Source organism: Myotis davidii, unplaced genomic scaffold (genome assembly GCF_000327345.1).
Source record: "Myotis davidii unplaced genomic scaffold, ASM32734v1 scaffold580, whole genome shotgun sequence".
NCBI classification, from domain to species: Eukaryota; Metazoa; Chordata; class Mammalia; order Chiroptera; family Vespertilionidae; genus Myotis; species Myotis davidii.
Window position 1 is genome coordinate 1,385,845 of NW_006293313.1, and position 13,564 is coordinate 1,399,408.

Here is a 13,564-nt window from a genome sequence, read left to right on the forward strand (position 1 = left end):
TGTGTGTGTGTTTCTTACATGTAACTGTAATGTTTGTGAAAATGTTTTCTTAAATAATAATTTTGTTAATTCAGCTTATTTTATTTTTTCAGCTTATTTTAAATGCGCCATGCATGTTTACCATTAAATAAATCACGTAATGAATGTATCTCTTGTGAGGAATACACTGTCTTGGAAAAGCACAGTTACCTTCCCTTCAGTGAATTGTTTTTATAAATCTGAATTTTCACGTGTCCACAGCTCTACACAAAGAAGCAGCTCAATGAAATACTAGCTTTCTTTTTTTTTTTTTGCAGAATGCTCAATTTTAAGTAAATCTAGAGATTAAGCCAGTCCTACACAATCAATTTTGGTCCTTTTCACATGATTTTTATTTATTTAGAAGCACACATTCTGCATAGTGGTTTGGGAGATCGAGACAAAGGGGTGTTTTACTACAAGCCAAAGACATGGCAGGAAATTAAACTTGGCAGCACGCCATGGACGTTACTTTTCTCAGTTTTCATCATAAACACTATTTACATTTTTTTATGCACCAGGTTACATTACACGATTGCTTGACTTTCAGATGGTTAAATGGCTGCTTACTACTGAGAACAATCTGAGTAGAACCCTTGTCTAAACATCCCGTTTTGTGACAGATAAGACTTGGGGGAAGGGATACTTTCAGATACAGTTATTTCTAATTTAGATTTGATGAAGACATCAGATAAAGCTAATAAGAGATGCCTCTGTCTAAGTGGGTCGTTTTGTTTTTGTATCAATAAGCCATCAAGTCAACAGCCAATCAGTCAATCTCTCCCCTAATAATTAAACTTTTATGTGTCATACATGGACATGCGTCTAGACTCAAAAAGCTCTGCTTTCTACAATTCTATTTTAACTGGAAAAATTCTACATTGATTATTACTTTTTTAATTGTATAAGGTTTGGCTTCATTTAGATAAATAGCTGTCACCTAACCTGGAATAAAATGATGTTTCAGACCAGTTTGATTTTCAACTAAGTTTGCACACTTTTTTTCAACATGCTTTTCCCCATCATATTTTTCTATCACATTCACATGATGGAATGTTTCCATGTAATTAATATCATAATATTCTGCTACTCTGTTTCTTCTGTCTCTTAGGTCATTTCTCTTGGAGTTTTCTACTAATTATTTTTCTTTGTTTCCTGCCCTTCCACCCTCTTCCCCCACTTCCTTCCTCCCCTTCCTTCCTCCCCTTCATCTATCACTGTTGTGTTGGACTCTAGAGATTAACAGATTTTTAAAATGTTGTCATTCTTACTCTATGGGAGTTCCAAGTCTAGTAGAAGAGACAGAGGCAAATAAATAATTACTCTACAATCTGATGAACTACAGTGGATATCTGTATATACTGCCACAGCCCAACTGTACAGTATCTCCCCCATGTGCACTTTTTAATTAGCTTCAATCCTTGATCTCTCTGGATCTAAAGCAAAACGTAGGCTTCTTGTTTGAGCAGTGTCGTTGTGACCCTAAGGTGGAAATGAGGAGTCCTGGCTTCAGTTTCCCACGGTGCCACTGATCTACCCACAAAACCCACACACAACCTCTCTGAGCCACAATGCAGCATTCTTTCTGAGAAGCCACAGTATTTTAAAAATATATTTAAACCTGACCTTAGCTAGTCTGGCTCAGTGGCTACAGTGTCAGCCTGCAGACTGCAGAGTCCCTGGTCTGATTCCGGTCAAGGGCACATGCCCACTTTTTGGGCTCGATTCCCAGTAGGGGGTGTGCAGGAGACAGCCAATCAATAATTCTCTCTCATCACTGATGTTTCTATCTCTCTCTCTTCTTCCTTCCCCTCTGAAAGCGACCGTTACGACCGATGATGGGACGACTGGCCGGTAGCTATGACGTGCACTGACCACCAGAGGGCAGATGTTCAATGCAGGAGCTGCCCCCTGGTGGTCTATGTACTCCCACAGCCAACCTCCTGTGGTCCCTTCCCTGGCTGGGTAGTCAGTGCGCTCCCACAATCAATCTCCTGTGGCCGGCAAATGTCCCACGGTCCCTTGCCCCAGCGAACTGGTCCTGATGGCCCCGATCAGGACTGGGTGAGACGGCCCCAATGGCTTTGATCACCGAGGGACCCTATCTGTGCATGAATTCATGCACCGAGTCTCTAGTCTATACTAATAAAAGGGTATGTGCTAATTAGACTGGACGTCTTCCAGACATCCTTCCAGACAAAGGATGGTGGGGGCTGAGGCAGAGGTGGTTAGGGGCGATCAGGCCAGCAGGGGAGAGCAGTTAGGGGAAATCAGGCAGGCAGGCAGAGTGATTAGGGGCGATCAGGCAGGCAGGCAGAGTGGTTGGGGCAGTCAGGCAGGCAGGCAGGTGAGCGGTTAGGAGCCAGCGATCACGGTCCCGGATTGCAAGAGGGATGTCCCCCAAGGGGTCCTGGATTGGAGAGGGTGCAGGCCAGGCTGAGGGAACCCCCCACACACACTCCATGCACGAATTTCATGTGAGGTGCTAGTATATATATAAAAAGCCAGCAAGCGAACACCATTAGCAACCAGAACAACCTGCAGACTGAAGGGTCCCTGGTTTGATTCTGGTCAAGGGCACATGCCCACTTTTGGGGCTTGATTCCTAGTAGGGGGTGTACAGGAGGCTAGATCTGGGGGTGGAGCCAGCTGGCCAAATCCCCTGCAGCCTCTCCCCCTGGCCAGCCCTGCCCCTGATCCCCCCACCTCCCTGATCAGCCCGCAGCCCCTACCCCCAGCCAGCCCTGCCCTCAATCGGCCCCCTCACTCTTATCAGAGGCAGGGCTGGCCAGCCAACTACCCATGGCCCCTTCCCCAGGCCACTGGCCCTGGATCAGCTCCCACCCACCCCATTCTGGAGTGGGGCCCGCCAGCCAACTTCCCACCATCTCCTCCTCCCGACAGGCCCGGCCCCAATCCACCCCAATTGAGGCTGGGCCGGCCAGACCCCACCCATGCACAAATTCATGCACTAGGCCTCTAGTACTGTAACTGAATTTGGATTTAGCAGAATTTTATTTCTATTTCCTTTGGCCATTCCACTGAAATAAAGACCACTATAAAATTTTATATCAAAGAAATGTGTAGGATTTTATACATTTTCAAATTAAAATTTTTTTAAATAATTAGATAAAATGTATGTGCATGTATCAGTAGTTACAGGCTACAATTAAAGCACTTTTACAAGACTATTTACAGACCCATGTACATAAACTTTTCCTATAAGTTTGAATACAAACAAATGTGAATTTGATTAAATATCTAAAGAACATGATATAACAAATGCCTGATGTTTCTGGCACAGTTTTGTCGGCCCAGAGCATGACTTAAATTATACATGAACAGTAGGAATTCCGAATTCTTTGGAGCATTTTGTGTGAGTGAAGGGAGGTAGACGTTAAGTCAAATCCACTCACATTTGAATCCTGACCCTTCCAATTATTAGCAGTGTGGCTCAGGCAACTTAACTTTGCAGTTGTTTATTCTTTTTAAAACTCAGAGTAATAATACCTTCCTCAAGTGATTTCATCAGATTAAGTGAAGGCAGTTACGTATCACACTGAGCTCAGTGCCTAGAACTGGGTGGATGTGTTCAATGCCATGTACATTATTGTTGAAAATCATTAATGTGCTCATGAAGCTGTATCTTCCCGTTTAATAGTTCCCTTTTATTTGGAAACTATCATTGGGATTGGGCATTGGAGGGAGAATTTCCCCAACTGTTGGCTGAGGAAGCCGACTTGCTTAGGTGGGTCTTGGGGTTTCGCTGCCCTGTGGACAGCCCAGCTCGAAGCTCCATCAGTCAGGATTGAGCTGGAGAGGCTGTTGGGAAGCGAGGATTCACAAGCCTGCCCTCAGAGGCTGACCTGCTGGTTCTCTGGAGGAAGCAGACCCCATATCCATGCAGGCCTTGAAAAGAAATTTGGTGCAAATTCAGTTCCACGTGTTAGGTCATATACCCCAGGGTGACTTTTTATGAGGTTTCTATTAGCTATATGGATAGTGTATGATTTCTTAAGAGATGAAAATTGGCAGTAGAAAATGGAATGCCCTGGAATTTCATTATACCTCTGTATTCAAAACTCTCCAAGTCATAATGCTTTTGGGGCTGCTTTGGAGGTTGAAATCATACTATAAGCCTTCTTGGGACCTCAGAAATTCTTTTTGGGTAACCTCCAAAACCGAACCATCCTTTGTGACAAATGACAATTAGGGGAGTGGTCTCTGTATCTTTCTAGGGACAGAAGAAAGGCCACAGACCTCCGTAAATATTTATTAATGTGGCGAGGGCCACTCACATGGGTTTATTCAGCTGACTAATGATACAAGACTAACAATGCCCACCATAGCGCCGCCACACCACCCTTTATCCTTAGCAGGCTCAGTGCTTGGAGCAGCTACCTGACCAGTTCCGAAGAGTCTTAGTTATTCCTTAATAGAGGCACCTTCAGGGATCCAAACACAGAGCATTTATAGTTTCCCACTCCAGTCCTGTCACACCTCTCCCAGCATAGATAGCTGGGAAATGATGGAGGAAACAAGAAAGGACAGCGCCCCTCCACATCCTCCGCTTGTACATTTCTCCCCTTTAGGGATGAAGGCCCCTACTCTGTGACATCACTGTTGCCTCTACAAACAGAACCATCTGTATGGAGCGAGGAAGCCAGTCATTCCCTAACGTGCAGAAATACTTGGTGGGACTCCTGAAACTGATTTGCTAGATCAAAGCTGCACGGCTGTGGAATGCAATAAATTCCATCTGCTTGAGGAATCTGCAGCAATATTGCACTGCTTCGGAGAACCGGAGTCCCATTATTCTCCAAAATAGACTTTTTCTACTGTTAAAATTCCCTGTGGGGAGCTTTACTGCCTTCTTAAGCAGTTGGCATATTTTTTACAAAAGACTCCTTTTCCCCCTCCATTCATTCTTCTATCCTTACTTATGTCTCACGTAAGCCAGTGCTGTGAATGGTTCTATCATGGCAATGCACAAGGCCAAGAAGCCCCTTTTCAGTTTTATCAGTGTCTTTACATTTCTATTTTTATTCAAGATGATGGCTGTGAAACTCCTTGAATTAGACATTTCCTCCAAGTCACCAATTGGCATTGTTTTCCAGAAAACAGCGCTCCCCTGAAAACCTTGTCGAACCCGCCCTCCAGAAAACTGCCAAAGGTGTGATTTCCCCTCCACATCCTCTCTGAGAACCAAAAGCCAGATCTCCAGCCCAACCTGTCACTCCACTCCATGCTCTATCCCCTGCACAGATGCATGACTTTTCCCAACTGTTGTCTTCAACTCAGCCTCTCAGCTCAAAATTCCTCCCTGGCCCTTTGTGTAAAGAGCTCAGATCTGTTCCCTGCCCTTCCCATCATGTCTCTCTCACGGGATCTGACCCTGTGAGGACTCAAGCCGCCCTGGGACTAATGAATCACCGCTCTATTTTTTTAAGCCATATGTGAGTTAAATTGTTTGGTATAAATCATACGCTTGCAGCTCTAGTTGAAACAGGAGACCCATTTTCCTACTGCCTGTCCCTGGCTGCTGCTCTGTGTCTCTATCCAGTGTCCCCTATAGAAATAACTGCATTTTTGGGACAAACCCTTGAATGTGGACCAGTGTTTATCTTGGCCACATCCCCACTCTACAGTGAGCGCTTCCTGGGCCGATCCAAGACAAAGCTCATAATTTACAAAATAAAAGGACGGTACAGAAGGAGGTCAGATGCGGCCTGCTTACCCTGTTTCCCCAGAACCACCCACTCATTCCTTCTGCTCTCTTCGCCTTTTTTTTTTTTCTTTTCTACCTTCTCTGAAACCAAGGATGCGGTGTTTGTTTAAAAACGCATTGACGGCTGAAAATTTCCGTTGGCTTGGCATGTTGGAGGAGGGGCTGTCAGGAAAGGGCAATTCGACATACTAAATACTTTGCCTTTCATGCTAGCAGTTCACTCCTTACCAATCAAAACCCATGCCTTTTGGCCAGGTTCCCACACTCCAAGTATCTCGAGTAGGAAGAAAGGGAGAAATCTCTGTCTTAACTTTCTGCCGTTATAAATGTGTGGTTTCATTTAATCTAAGTAGGTCCTTTGACTTGTCCTTGAGCTCTGGGTGCTGTGTGCATACGTAGGGGATGCGAGTGACCAGTTAAATTACATATTTTGATTTTGCTCTAGCTCAGAAATTACCTCATAGTTTTAACATAAATTCATGTTTAACCTATTTCTTTTTCTTTTTTTCCCTTGCTGCTGCACGTACAGGGGAACAACAAAGTAAGTTCTTTGTCCTGCGGCAGCTCCTCTTTCTCTACTCCCCTCTGCATGCGTCTTGGCAAGTGCATTTCTATGCACGTTAAAATGACTGTCGTTTGTAACCGTACACAAATGACATAGGGTGTGCAAAAGCCAGGGGCAGCATGCATTTGGGTTCCCACAGTGGCTGTGCTGTTTTGACCTTTTGGAAGGGAAATTGGTCCTTCAGAGTTGATTATTGGGCATTGATATCATAGGGAAACAGATGGACACTGAGAGGAAAGGTTATGAAGATTTAATAATGAGGACCCTTTGGCAAGAAGGATACAACAATCTGCTGCAACTCAGTGCAGCTGAAGTTTTGGACCCCAAATCAAAGCTCTCCTGTTCCTGTGCAGTTATAAAAACCCCAAACTGAAATCATCAATAGCAGGATGCTGGCTTAGCTGATGCAACTGAGTTAGATCAGCGCTCTACCTTTGAAGGTGCCTTAAAATGGATGGAGGAGGGTGGGGTCAACATTTGACTTCGCTTCTGCGCCCTTGATGTGTTCCAGCTGGAGGAAGGTGGGAGGGTCTGGGGAATGGAGAGGGGCTGAAATGTGCATGATAGATTTGTGAAACCGGCAACATGCACAAATGGTGGACATTCTCATAATGTTGTTATAATAGATAAAGGAGCCATTTAGTTGTTCATAGGGTTGCTAGCTTGTTTAAACTTTAATTCAGGTTTTCCAAAAGGTAAGAACTACTTCACACAAATATTAATTATATAATAGTCAGGTCGTTGGGAAGATGGTCTTAACTTCAGCGGGGTGATTGTTTTTTATTTTGTTCTAATGAGACTTCTTAGTGCTTTCTCCCACCAGGTGGCCCACTTAAAAAGGGCCTCATTGAATACAATAAGAATTGAAAAGAATCTGCTCTAGAAGGGTCTGCCCGCATATTTAAACCAGCTGGAATTCATCAAAATTGCTATTCATAAGCCATACATATAGAATGTAAAACAAATGTGGGAAACCTTGCAGTTTAATTGGATGGAATGTGCTATTATGGAATAAGTTGACGTAGATGGTATTGAAAAATGTGTCACTTTATAAATTTATACCAAGTAATAATATTTAATGAAGTTAAAAATAATACAAGTAACGTACAAGACAGGCATTTGTGAAAGAGCAAAGGGGTAAACTCAGCCCACTGAGAGTTCACCTTTTTAAAACAGGTAAGTTATGAAATTGATGAAAGATTTATTACACTAAGTAAAGGATACTATTTCTCATATTATGACTATTAGGGGGGAAAAAGTTGGATAAAATGTAAAAGCCAGTATTTCAGTTCTTATACCAGATAACCTATATCAGTGTTTGAATAGTAAGGATTTCTGATCCTGGTCACTTACACTGCACTACATTGCCATGTGCTGTGTCTACACTGTGCTGAGTCTGTGTCTTCACTGCACTGAGTCTGCATCTACACTGCCATGTGCTACATCCCTTGTTTGTTCGTTAAGTACCTGAGCTAATTTGAGTGCACTCATAGCAAGACTGTGCGTGTCTGCCACAGGCCAGGGGACCAGCTGCTGACATTTTGAGGAGGTGCTAACCCACAGGCCACTCGAGGAGCATTTATGATTTGCCTCGTTCACTAGTGATTTCACTGACCACTTGAAAGCATTTGTAATATTCCCAGGAGAAAACACTCCTCCATAGCAGGAGTCATCCATTTGTTGTGTCTTGCTTGGTCAAGTTCTTCTGGGTGATAAACTGTTCAGTTTAATAGAGTTGACTGATTTTCAATTAATTATAATACAATGAGCAATAAAACCCAACATTTCTAAACTGCTGCTCATTGTGGGCACATCTAGGATGAAGCATAAGGCTCTCCTGGGCCTCCTGTCCCCCTGGAGCTGCCCTCTGCATCACAAACACTTGGTACAGTGCTGTCGGGGGGAAAGAGAGGGGTGATTTCAGGGGGTGGCGAGGGTATTGATTGGATTGTCAAAGACAGGAGTGCTTACTGGTTTGATTTTTAATTGTAGAGCGGATACTTTGGAGGTGCTTGTATTTATTGGCCTTAATTTTTAGTTGCTTATGTTATGTATAAGTGATTGCTTATGAAAAATATAATGCTGATACTTTTAAAATTTGATCATTATACCGACCATGGACTTTGGCATGAAAGAGCCTCCTCAAATCCCCAGCAGCACATCTGTGTGCTATTTTCCCTTAGCTTAGAATCTCAGCATCATGGAAAACACTGGCATGCAAGCTGTGCTGTCTCCATAGTTATAGATCCGATCCAGAGTCTTCAAAAGGAGAAAATGAGATCCTTTTCCCCCCTCTCATGCCGGAATGCTTCTGAGTTGTCCCCAAGGCAACATACCTGACTCCTTGCTTGCCATTTCCGTGAGCCAGATGTAATTGGTGACTCACTTTAGACTCATAGTGGCTGTTTACTTAGTGAATGGCATTTTATTAGTTATGATACTAACCAGACACTAAAGAAAAAGAAGCCTACTTAATTAGTGTTGCTTTAGCTGAGCAGCATAAATGGGTTCATCTTCCCACATTCATTAAGTGTACAGTCCATGTGCACGAGCGCGCATGCACACACACACACATGCACGGAATGAGCCTAATATTCATTTTCTCAGTGACAGAAAAATTAATGTTTCATCCATCTTTAAATTACACTTAATGTTTGGGAGCTAATCCTCTAAACTCCAGGAAAACAAACCTGCACAATAAATGCATTTAGATTTACATTATGAATGCATGCTGGAACAGAACACCAAGGTTCTCATTCCTCTTTGAACAATTATGTGTATTTTGTTATTTTTTCTTAAAAAGCACATTTTCCTTTTGTGAGGAGTACACAGTTGCTTGGAAAAACATCTCCTCCCAGGCCCATTAGTTATTTTTCCCATTGAAAATGTTTTTCTGTTGGCATAGTGATACCTAAGTGATACCATAGTGATGGTGGAATCTGTCTTCTCCTTAGAGGGGTTTCCCTGGATCCTGGATTCTAAATCGGTGTCTTCATGAGCAAGACTAGAATCCAGGATTTCCCGAGCCAGTTTTGGAATGTGAACAAATATATACAGTAACAGGGACTTCTTTAAATTTTTTTTTGAATGTCATTTTTAAAACTGAGGCCTTCAGGTAAAAAGTCATTTCTATGTTTTCTCCAAGATATTTAATTTCCCTCTTTACTTGGTGTCCTTTCTTGGTAGGCATTTATAAAAATTCATTAGACTTCTAATTTTTATCCTTTACTAAAGACTTTGAGTTTTTGGTTACATGTCTTTGATATTAGATTAGGCAAATTAAAGGTAGAAAACTCGAAATACAAGGAATAAAATTCTATCAAAAGCTCTCAAATTTCTCGATGTTGTTGGTGCAGAAAGCTAAAAAGAATCCCAAGTTCAGGAATGACTGCTTCAGAATTTTTGACTTTTGGGGGAAAACTGCATTTAATCTCTTATTATTTTTTTATTACCTTTGAAAGAGAAATTTACTGTTACTTTACTTAACTTTGGTCTTTTCAAACTGTAGGATTCTTACATTTCCCCCAGGAAAAAGTATGAAGTTGACTGCCTTGGTTGGAGAGCAGGCACATTTGAAAAGAAGAAACAGAGCCCCAACTAAATGCTAAAACAGAATTTAAAAATAACTAAGCCTTCGTCATTAGGGCAAATGCAAGAAATGTATGCTTATTCAAGGGCTTTGATATTTAAGAAGAGAAGAGGGAAGGGAAATCAGATGTAAACACTTGTTTTTACAACACTTACAAAGTGCCTTTTGTCTAGTGATTCCCCAGTACATTCCACAAGACTTGTGGCCATGTCGCCTCCATTAGTGGGAAAAGTAGTTATTACCTAGAGTACATATTTTGGTGATCCCTTGGATTCCAGCAGTCATTTGCAAAGATAGAGGGGGCCAAATCAAAGGTCACCAAAATATATCACACTGCAGAGCACAGATGTTAAATCTATGTTAATTTGTCTTGCCTCTTATGCCAGACCCTCAACTCCTAAATTCCTGTCCTTGGTCATATGTGAGAGAGTATAGACAGACACTGAAAACCCATCATCAAATCTGGAAATGTCTTGATGATGTTATAGTCTTGGTAGGTGTAAGGGGCAAACAGTACAGTGTCATGTACATTTCCTAATATGTTGAATGTATATGAGGAAGTCAGAGCATTCTAAGCGGTGTAAGTAGTCAGCTCAATTAGGGTTATTTATTTTCTTTGAATAATGTATATGCTTTTCCTGATTTTCTTAGAGAAGCTAAGCAAATGTATTTCCCTGGGATTTCAGGAGAGCCCATCTGGTTCACTTAATTTATACATAACCCAATAAGAATATCATTAAAGTTAAGAAGAAAGGATGAAAACTCACTGGCCTCAATGTTTTATTTTAGTCCCATGTGCATATAAAAATGAACTGTCTGATTCAATCATCACAACACCAGTAAGCCTTTGGTTCTTTTTTGGCAAATCAGTCTTAAAAGAGCATTGCTATTGCCTAGATTTTTAACCCCCTGTCATTAATTTTAATCCATTGGAGGAAAGGACAGTTCATTTGGAGGCAGAAAAGGTTGAGAAGTAAGTTGGAATCTCTATTATGTTCCCAAATTTATTAATCTTGGCAAATAGACTCTATCAGAAAGCAAGAAAAGACCTGTTGCTCAGAAAGCTCACAGTGGGTGGTAGAAGAGGGACTTCCGAAAGGTGCTTGGGCCTTATTTATGTTTTATTTCCTCTACTGTGCCCCCCAAAACTCTAGTTAGTGAGAAATAATGAGAGTAATTGCGGCTTCCATCATAGCTTTTTTGGACATATTTTCTCTGACAGTAATTTAGATACCTTTTTGAACACAAAAGAGTCTGGGAAAGAACAGTATCTGCTCCACATGAAAGATGGAAAGTGTGTGTGTGAGTGTGTGTGTGTCTCCCATGTGCACGCACATACACTTGTTTGAGCACAAAGAAAGGTGTAGGAAATGGGTTGGAAGAAAACTTAGGGGTTATTTTTAATTTCCCTAGACATTGATATATTATATATTTCTGTATTCATGCATCATTGTTGTAAACTTAGATATCCAATAAGGTAAGGAAATTTGTATATGAAAAGTGCGTATGGGGCAGTAGGGGAGGGAGCAGAAACTTTAAGATTGGCTGAACAAGGGAATAGGAGCCACCTTTCAGGAAGCTAGAAGAAGGCCAGGTGAGCAGACCTACTAGTCATGGTAATTACGGCATAGAAGCCATACACTTGTCTATTAAATGTTAAGCAGTCTGAGTGGCTAGAGTGGGTAGACAAGTATCCCAGAACACAACCTAAAATAAATTACTTACTTAGGACTCTTTACGTTTTTAAGAAACTGCAAGGAGGACTAACATATTGTAACTTAAAACGGTGTTCTTTTTCTAGAGCAATTTCATTTTGTTTGCCTCAACTTGATTCATAATATTTTGGTCCAGAGTTAGGGGTGCATTTATTTTAATTATTGGGATAAGTAGTATCTAGTAAACAAAGTTCTAAAACTAAAACAAAATAACAAATAAGGTTTTAGAACATATATTTAGTTGCATGTCAACCTATTAAATCAGCCCTAAAATAGAAAAGGCTAACATTATTTTGGGGTAACTAACAGTATGATAAATGAGATGTTAAGACCCATTATATAATGGCAACACACATCCTTGCACATAAATTATTAATGCTGACCAACTTTTAATAGAAGAAAAGTTCTGATTGGGACATTTTAATTTCCCTCCTACATTTTCTCATTTTATGTCACATTGCTTCAAAGAGAATAATTGGTAACGCTTCAAGAAATAGGTTTTAAAAAAAGAACAATTTGATGCAGAGCAAAACAGAGCTTTAATAAAAGGATGATCTTGTCAAAATTATTTTATCCCTGCAATTATTCCCTCTAAAAAGAGGCTGAAAAAAAGAAAAGTATTTCCACTTATGACAATGGTTTTCAAGTAGGGCTAATTTTCCTCCAGGCAGACATTTGGTAGTATCTGGAGATATTTCTGATTGTCAGTGGTACTCTTGGAATCTAGTGGGTAGAAGCCAGGATCCTTTTATTTATAGCATAGCCTCCACAATAAAGAATTATCCAGTTATATGTGTCTAGGACGATAACCCTGACCTAGCTTGAAGTAAGTATGCAGGCATATAAAGTTTGAACCTGTGACCTTCATTGTCTAAGCCCAATTCACGTAGGCTGAAGAGCTGGAATCTGCTCAGATTTCAGGCTCTGGCTATCTACAGTCCCCACTTTCCATGATGCTTCACAGTACCTGCTCCGCATGACAGATATTCCCTGCCCTTTGATTTCTTTGCCTTTGAAAGTATGACAGTAACTGAAAAGATTTTCAAACTTGGGCTTGCATACCTGGTTAAGGGTACAGGGTCAAGGACTGTGAGTGTTACAAAGAATTGCCTTTACACTTTTTTTTATGAGCATATGTCTTTCATTAAATAAGAAAAACCCAATTTTTTTAAATGTGTGCAATTTTAGCGCGCTTCCACCTAAAGCCCATTTCAAAATTGGAATGCTATGAAAACTAAAAAGTTAATATGTTTCTGTATTTGAGCATTAGAACAAGACATAAAAATAGACTCAGTAAGGTGAGGTTAAAATCTGAGTCTTTATCAAGAAAAACAGTTCCAATGTCCCCAACTAAATACCATTCTTCTCTTTCCACGTGGCCTGACAGTTCAACTTATGGATTGTCAAACAGAAAACATTTTTGACTAAGGTATGGAATGTGTTGTCTTCCAGTCACATTTTTTTTTAAAGTCACTCTAAGGAAAGAGCCGTGCAGGAGAAACCAAGATGGAGGCATAGGTGAACACCGGAAGTTGCTGCCTCCGACAACAACTTCAAAAATACAACGAAAAGACAAAATGGCCATCATCCAGAACTACAGGAAGGCTGGCTGAGTGGAAATTCTACAACTAGAAGGAAAGAGAAAAGCACACTGAGACACAGAGGAGGTACAGAAGTAAAGTGCAGAGGTACGGAGGCTCAAGCGCGTGCAGAAAGGGGCTGGCACCTGAGGATGCGGCTGTCTTTTTGAATTGGGAGGGCGTCACAAGCTCCTGACTGCTCTGAACTCCAGTTCTGGGAAGTCTCTGGGGAACCAGGACTCATACAGAGAGAAACTGGACTGTCTGGCAGCGGGCAGAACTTGGAACTTCAGGGCGGCTTTCCCTCAAAGGTGCTTGCAGCGATTACCGGGACACTGAGACAAGGGGCCCCTTAGGGCAGGACTGAGG

At 41.5% G+C, this 13,564-nt stretch overlaps 1 protein-coding gene across 1 annotated transcript in view; it reads left to right on the forward strand.

Moving 5' to 3' along the window:
- DNM3 (dynamin 3) overlaps positions 1-13,564 on the forward strand; it is a 283,200-nt gene that overhangs the window by 208,374 nt on the left and 61,262 nt on the right. Inside the window, exon 14 of the mRNA XM_015566069.1 lies at positions 6,276-6,287. Coding sequence (XP_015421555.1) covers positions 6,276-6,287 — 12 coding nt within the window. The remainder of the gene's footprint in view (positions 1-6,275; positions 6,288-13,564) is intronic.